Here is an 8,678-nt window from a genome sequence, read left to right on the forward strand (position 1 = left end):
CGTTCAACGATGTCGCCTTTTTCAGATTATATATATATATATATATATTTATTTATTTATTTATTTATTTAAATAAACGAGGTGACGTCGCGTCGCCTCGGTGACGTCGCCCCGCGTGGGGAAGGAAAAGGCGATGTCGCATTTTAAATAAAATATATATATATATATATAAATATATATATAATCTTATATATATATATATATATATTTATATTTATATTTATATATATATTTATATATATATATATATATAAACGAGGCGACGTCGCCGAAGCTTCGGCGACGTCGCCCCACCTGGGAGAAGAGAGAGGCAACGTCGCTTCGACGACGTCGCCGAGTTATATTATATATAATATATATATATACCGAGCCGTATACCGAACGGTATATCGCTCGGTATACAATTTCGTATCATATCGAGCCAACGTCAAAACTCCAGTACTGTACGAAATTGCAGACCTTGGTTCTTGGAGAATGTGTGTGGACAGCCGTACTATCAACAAAATCACAATGGATTATCTTTTTCCCATTCCAAGATTAGATGATTTACTTGATCAATTATGTGGTGCTTTTATTTTCTCTAAAATTGATTTGAGGAATGGCTATCACCAATTAAGAATGAGGTCCGGAGATGAGTGGAAAACAGCATTTAAAACTAGATAAGGCTTATATGAATGGTTGGTTATGCCATTTGGGCTATCTAATGCTTCTAGCACTTTCATGAGATTTATAAATCACATCCTTAAGCCATACATTGGAATATTTGTTGTAGTTTACTTTGATGATATATTGGTGTACAGCAAGAGTGAAAAGGAGCATATGAATCATTTGAAAGAAATCTTTCTTATTTTGAGGCAGCAAAAGCTTTATGCTAATCTAACGAAGTGTGATTTCTTTACATCTAGTGTTGTGTTTTTGGGGTATGTTGTTTTAAAAGATGGAATCATGATGGATCAAAGTAAGGTAGAAGCTATTCTCAATTGGCCAACACCTGTTTCATTGCATGATGTGAGGAGTTTCAATGGCTTAACTTCTTTTTACAGAAGATTCATCAAGAATTTCAGCATTATTGTCGCTCCAATCATCGAATGTCTGAAATGTGATAAATTCAAATAGACTAATGAGGCTAATGATGCTTTTGAGCTTTTAAAAAGAAAGATGACCGAAGCTCCTATCTTAGTTCTACCAAATTTTGACAACGTGTTTGAGATTGAATGTGATGCATCTAATGTGGGAATTGGTGCTGTTTTGAGTCAAGACGGAAAGCCGATTGTATTTTTTAGTGAGAAGCTGAATGATACAAGAAGGAAATATTCTACCTATGATAAGGAGTTTTATGCCATATATCGAGCTTTATCTCATTGGAGTCAGTACCTTCTTGCCAAGCCATTTGTGCTATATTCAGATCATGAAGCATTAAAGTTCATAAATCACCAACACAAACTAAACAAGAGGCATACAGCTTGGGTGGAGTTTTTGCAATCTTATAACTTTACAATTAAGCACAAATCTGGTGTTCAAAATGTGGTTGCTGACGCATTGAACAGAAAGCATTCTTTATTATCAGCAATGGAAGTCAAAGTTGTTGGATTTGAGACGTTCAAAGATCTCTATGAGAATGATGTGGATTTCGGCTCAATATGGCAGAATTGCAAATCAGGTTCCTTTCAACAATTTTCTATCCTTGATGGTTTTCTATTTCGAGCTAATGCTTTATGTGTTCCATCTTGTTCTTTGAGACAAGTAATTCTAACTAAAGCTCATGGTGGTGTTTTGGGTAGACATTTCGGTAGAGATAAGACTTTAGCTCTTATTCAATCAAACTTCTATTGGCCTAAGATGTTTAGAGATGTGGAAAGACATGTAAAGCAATGCCGAGTGTGTCATTTGACAAAAATAAGAAGTCAAAATTCTGGATTGTACACTCCATTGCTTGTGTCAAATGCTCCATGGGAGGAAGTGAGTCTTGATTTCGTTTTGGGACTGCCAAGAACTCAAAGGAACAAGGATTCTATCATGGTTGTTGTTGACAGATTTTCAAAAAATGTCTCACTTTGTTCCTTGCAATAAATCGAATGATTCATCTCATATTGCTAATTTGTATTTTAAGGAGATTGTTAAATTGCAAGGTATTTCAAGAACTATGGTGTCTGATCGAGATTCAAAATTTGTTAGTCATTTTTAAAAAACTCTTTGGAGGAAGCTGTGTACTTCTTTGAATTTCAGCAGCTCGCATCATCCACAAACCGATGGGCAAACTGAGGTAACGAACAGAAGCTTGAGAAATTTACTTAGAAGCTATGTTGGCAAGAATATTAAGCAGTGGGATCTCATTCTTCCACAAATTGAGTTTGCCTACAATCGTTCTATCCATCATAGTATCGGTAAGAGTCCTTTTGAGATTGTTTATGGTGCTAATCCTGCTAGTCCTTTGAACTTAATCCCTCATTCTACAACAAAGCAATTTAGTGGAGATGCTGATGAAAGAGCTAAGCAGATAAAGAAGCTGCATGAGGGTGTGAAAGCAACCATTGAGAAGCAAAATGAGAGGTACATGCATGCTGCCAACAAACACAGAAAACATGTGGAGTTTAATACAGGTGATTTGGTCTGGATTCATCTAAGGAAGGAGAGGTTTCCACCGAGAAAATTTGGAAAACTAAAACCAAAGGTTGATGGTCCATTCAAGATGCTTAAGAGAATTGGCAAAAATGCTTATAAGATTGAACTACCAGAAGATTACGGAGTATCCCCAACATTTAATGTGGCTGATTTAAGCCCTTTTTATAATCAAGTTGTTGAATTAAACAAGGACTTGAGGACAAGTCTTTTTCAACCGGGGGAGATTGACACGGGAGTATCTAATTTACTACAATCTGATCATATGAACCTTAATTATGATATGGTATTTTTTTCAGCCAACAATGATGCCTCATAATTTTCAACTCAACTCACTCAAATATGATAGCTCATCAGCATATTTCCTGTACAAAGTTAAAGTTGTTTCAAGATGCTTTTCTTCATGACAAAGGAATGCATTAACGGAGTTGGTTAGCAACTGTGAACATTTCTTCATGACCAAGGAATGCATTAAAGGAGTTAGTTAGTAGCTGTAAACACTTAATTTTGAAATTCCCAATGCATGAAGGGTTGTTTCATGCACTAGTATTTATTTTGGTGTTTAGGACTTAGAAAGGACTTTAGAAACTGATGATATTTTGCAGAAGCTCTCTTGGAGTTCTCGCTTAAACTCTGTATCTCTTGGATGCTTCCTTGAGTAGTGAATCTTTTATTTTCAGTTCTGTATCCTTGTTTAATTTCCTTATGGTGGTTAACTTTCTGTATCCCTTTGTGATTTTGAACTAGGTGGTGAGCTATTTTTCGATTTTATTGAGTTCGTACATTTTCCATCCGAAAAAACTGTACTATCGGTTTTCTTTCGAGTTCTATTCTACTTTACCCCCATTCTGCATCACGCCGGTATCAATCCTCAACCAAATGGTTTATCAACTGTTGACCAGGGTCCAAGTCACAGAACAGCCTCTCTATATTTAGAGGTAAGGTTGAGTACATTAACTACATTAACACCCAAAACCGCGCATTGGCGAGAGCCTCGTGCACCGATTACATCATTTTTTACAATAACTAGCAAATTCATAGTAATTATAGTCTCCCGAACTACATTCCCCAAATTTGACATTCATTCACACGATCTACAATCATGTTAAGGCAGAAAGAAAACATTTTATGAGCAACCAATATTAAAATAGAAAGACAACTTTCTATGAATTTGTAAAATATATGAATTAAGGCGAATTGAAATTTTTTTTTTTTCTTGCCAAGAATAAATAGTGAAGGTAGGTTTTTGATCTCAGGACATTATAATGACCTCACAATGACAAGGTCTCGAACATAATCCAAGTGTTAATTGTCAGAAACATATTCTGGCAATAATCTTTCTCTCCCCCTCCCTACCTCCAATATAGACTACAAGATAGACCGAGACTATCATCTCCTTAATAAGCTAAAATTCTTCATTCCTCTTCAGATATTAACTGGACTTCTCCAACTTTATTATTAAGGTGTTAACAGTTAGCAAGTACTTGCCAACTTGAGGAATAATCTGTCCTCCAATTAATTTGAGTTTATCTTGATCACTAATTGAGATGATAAATAAACTTTGGAGCTTGGAAGCACTTGCCAACTTGAGGAGCCAGCTATGTGGTCGAAGTTGGACACTGAGCAGGTGGCAAGTAGCTAGTCAAGAATCTCCTTAATTCACAATGATTAATCATGAATAAAGTTACTGCATCACAAAGATTATACACTTTTGGCTGATCACATTTTTCACTCAAGACATAAGTTTGAACTGTGTTGCAGGGAAACAGAACCAAACCTTTCCAGGGTATCCTACACACTGCTAATTGCAATCCTACCATTTCAAATGATTGCTATTTGGATAAAAATCCACATAAGAAAGTACAAGCTTGCTGAAATTTCCAGGATAAACTGATCCTACAAAAAGCTCACATAAATGAAGAGGAAGCATTTTTCATTTCACTCAGAAGGGATGCACAGTCGGTTAATTTTGCAGAGCTTATTATCCTATTCAAAGACAAGCACAACTCGAGATGGATGTTTTGTTCATCATCAACAAAGCTATCGTACCATAACAAAAGGTTGTATACCTAGCAGCTCCAGCATACACCTTATTATGGAAACTGAACCTGGGAACTCAAGTCAATTAGAAGATATCAACTGCAACAGTGAATGTCCAAATTTGCCCAAAATGATCTCTTTCTTGAATCACATCAATTCATTGGGTGACATAAAGAAGAACTTCCAACCTATCAACGAAGTTCTGAACAAAACCATACTAGAATTGCAAACGAGTGAATCCTACTTTGTGTGTGCATCAGAAAAATGATAGTATCAATTTACCACCCCAATCCCAATTGCAAAGCTCATGCAGTTCACGATCAAAAACAAAAATAATAATAAAAAAACCAAATTAGCCTAAACCAAATCAAGAATAAGCGTTTGCAGAATTACCTTACTCTTGTCTATCCTCTTCACCGCCACCCGCTCCTCGGTGGAGTTCTCGGTGGCGACAAATGTATACCCAAACTGCCCATGCCCAAGCAGCTTCCCGATCGAATACCGGCTCTCGAAATCCTTCGCATACCCAAAATCGGTCCTCTTGCCACACGACAGAAGCCCGCACGGCCGCCGCTTATTGCCTCTGTCATTCTGCTGTTGCTTCTCCCGCGGTGCCTGATTATTCTGCTCTGGCTGCGGTTGCTGCTGCTTCTGCGGCTGACCTATCGGCCTAAGGCGAGTAGGCACGATGCCGCCGCTTACTTTGGTGTCCGCGGAGAAGCATGCGCCCATTCTTTCCTGCCCTGGGGGGTTAGGCTTGGAGGGATAACCATCAATGGATCAAGAAAGTAGAGAGATGATGTCTTCTTATAAAGGAGAATTAAGTGCTCGGAGTGATGATTGGAGGAGGAGGAGGAGGAGGGAAGGGTAGAGGAAGATGGGGGGAAGGGAAGGAGGGGGTGGAGGTGGGGAGGTGGTCAAAGGAGGAGACTGTCCTTTGAAGACGGGGTGGGATTGGGATTGAAGGCAACCCCTCTGTCCTCCTATTCACTTCGTCTCATTCTCCTGGCTTCGGTGCGGAAAATTTTTTAAATTGATGATTTTTCTAAAGAACTCTCAGAAAATTCCTTTTTTGGATTTTTTTTTTTCTAATCCATATCCCATCTTTATATTTTTCAGATAATACCTACAACTCCTTTGTTATTTATAGATATGCCCATAGGTGAACCGATCTCATTCCTCAGTTATAAGTTTTTAAATAAATTTATAATATTTTAAAAACTATTATAAATCTATTTCAAAATATTATAACAGAGAATTTTTTTCTATTTGGTTGTTATTATTCTTAAACCAACAAACATACTTATTCGAAATCATATTTTTGCAAGAACTGATTTCATTAAGTTTTGAATCAATTTATCTTCGTTATAATATTTTTAATATATATAATGTTTTAATGAAAATATCAATAATACTAAATTTATTTTAAAATATTATAACTAACGGATGAATCTTATATATGAAGGGATTGGACAAATTCACTATCTTATTCGGGGTACAAGTATTTCGGGATTATGATAAATAAGAAATATTTTTAAAAAATATATAAAAAGAAAATCTATTGAGAAAAACCCAAAAAAAGTGTTTTTTCCGAGAATTCATCTAATTTTTTATATTTTTAAAAATATTTTATCAATTTGTTTAAGTTTGTTGTACGGATTTGGACTTAAGATTTATTAATTATATAATATAACAATCTACTAACTACTAAAATATTTCAAATAAAATGAATGAATTTTTATGTTGGGTAAATGTTTTTTTAATGTCAATTAGTTTATTCCTAGATCGTCTCCTGTAATGCTAATTGGAACGTTTATATTTAAAGAGCTACCCGCTTACCTGAATCGTGATCGGAGAAGTCATTATCGCAAGTGGTTCACACACTGGCCCCACGTTTGCTGTAATTTTAGGAATGGTATAACAATCGGTAAGACCACGTTGGTAGGGATAAAGGTGCCATTAAGCAATTTTCCTGTTTTTGCTAATTGAAGCAGTGTTCTACTTTCCTTGTTTTTGCTGTTAAATTTAAGCAGTGTTTGCAACGAGCAATTTTAAAAGAAATTTTTTTTAGATTGAATTTTAAACGAAATTTTTAAAAGAAAGGCTGCAATTATATTTCAAAATGAGTTCATAGAATCTAATAAAAAATAAGATCTAAGTATAAATATTCATAATAAATACTTTCTGTGATTTCAACATTTTTTAACTTTTCTCAATTTTTACTAATTTCAACATCTAAATATAAACATTCATAATAAATACACAAATAATCACGGAAACCATCTATTGTATAATGAGGATGAAACAACAAGATAAATACATGGAATATTTAGAAAATAAATAATTTATTTAGTTGTCATTCACATAATAATCATATTTAATTCATTATCATTTTTCTATTCTTCTAATGCTTCAATAATATCAAAATATTTTATTACAAATAAATGAGCAAGAGGATAATAAACAGTGGGTAAAGTATAAGTAACATCATTACAATTTTTAAAAATATTTAATTTTTTATAAATATTTCAATGTTAAATTTATTTGCCTTATAATATTTATAATAAAAATACGTAAATAATTCATAATATTCAAAACTCTCCTTAAGTAATTCATGTTAGGATCAAGAGCACTAAGATGGAGGGTGAATTAGTGCAGCGGAAAACTTTCGATGTTTAAAACTACGTTCGTACGATAAAATCGTTTCCGACATAAAATCGTTTTCGGAAACTTAACTTGAAAGCGAGTTCGTAAAGGAGTGTAGCAAAAGTAAAGAGGAAGTAAAGCACATATGGAGGTTTACAGTAAGGTAAGCAGCAAGAATAAATGCAAACCATAGAGCACCGCAATTTTAGAGTGGTTCGGTCAATCTTGACCTACATCCACTTTTGGCTTCCTCCTTCGACAAGGTCATCGACGTCCACTAGAGGCCTTCCTTCAATAGGCGAAGGTCAACCACCCTTTTACAGTTTCACTCCTTTTAACAGGCTTAGGAGACGACCCTTACAGAATTTCTTTCCACTCTTGATAGATCAAAACTTGGAAGAAAAGAGGAAGGAGAACTTTTAACTCATACAACACTTTTGAGCTCTAAAAATCACAGAGTAAGATTGGATTTTTGGTGCCCTTTCATGCAGGAAAGGGTGGGGTATATATAGGTGTTGAATCTCGGATTTTGATGATGAAGTCAATTATCATTTGTTATCTAATCTATATGTTGAGATAAGTGTGCAGGATTAACTACGATGAAAGTAAGATATGCAGCAGGAGTTGCGCCGGAATCAAGACAATGATCACGTTGGGAGTTCGAGAGTTCGATGGAAGTTCGGACAGTCGTCGGAGGTTCTGTGGGAACAAATCTGAGAAGTCCATGAGCTTGCCAAAGAAGCTCATCGAAACTCGCCAAGTGGATCGTCGCAAGTCCAGGAGTTTGCCGGAAGTCCGCAGGAGCAACATTGAGGGTTCATCGGATGATCGACGGAAGTTAGCCGGAAGCTCACTAGAAGAAGCGATTGACGCACCGGAACAAGTTGCAGTAAATGTCTTAGGAAATATCATAGTTAGCACAATAATTAAGTTGGAAATGGGAGGTGATCCCATTAACTTAATCTTGGGGTAATTGGGCCCCTGAAAAACCCAAATTGGGCCGAAGGGATCAACCCATTCGGACCCTGATTTCTGCCAGGCGGTTGAACCGCCCCAGCTAGGCGGTGGCACCGCCTGAGCTCGGTCTTCGAGCTCTGGCAGGAGGTGCAATCGCCTCAGTCAGGCGGTGGCACCGCTTGAGCTCGGTCTTCGAGCTCTTGCAAGAGGTGCAATCGCCTCAGTCAGGAGGTGGCACCGCCTGAGCTCGGTCTTCGAGCTCTGGCAGGAGGTGCAATCGCCCCTGACAGGAGGTGGCACTGCCCAAAGGCTCAGTCTTCGAGCTCTGCCCGGCGGTGCATCCGCCTTAGTCAGGAGGTGCAACCGCCAGATCCCGGAATTCCGGGAATTGACAGTTTTGAGCTCGAAATTCAAAC

At 36.8% G+C, this 8,678-nt stretch overlaps 1 protein-coding gene across 3 annotated transcripts in view; it reads right to left on the reverse strand.

Moving 5' to 3' along the window:
- The window catches only part of LOC135673877 (calcium-dependent protein kinase 18-like), a 36,571-nt gene extending 30,991 nt beyond the window's left edge, over positions 1–5,580 (reverse strand). For 2 of the 3 annotated variants that reach the window (XR_010513479.1, XM_065183277.1), the window contains exon 1: positions 5,053–5,579. Coding sequence is in view for 2 of the 3 variants with exons in the window: in XM_065183277.1 (XP_065039349.1) it covers positions 5,053–5,391 (339 nt within the window). In the remaining variant the exon portion in view is untranslated. Of the gene's footprint in view, positions 1–5,052 lie in introns of all 3 variants that reach the window. The other variant, XM_065183278.1, reaches the window with a different exon arrangement.
- Between the last annotated feature and the right edge of the window lie 3,098 nt (positions 5,581–8,678).

This window comes from Musa acuminata, chromosome BXJ1-5 (genome assembly GCF_036884655.1).
Source record: "Musa acuminata AAA Group cultivar baxijiao chromosome BXJ1-5, Cavendish_Baxijiao_AAA, whole genome shotgun sequence".
Classification (NCBI taxonomy): Eukaryota; Viridiplantae; Streptophyta; class Magnoliopsida; order Zingiberales; family Musaceae; genus Musa; species Musa acuminata.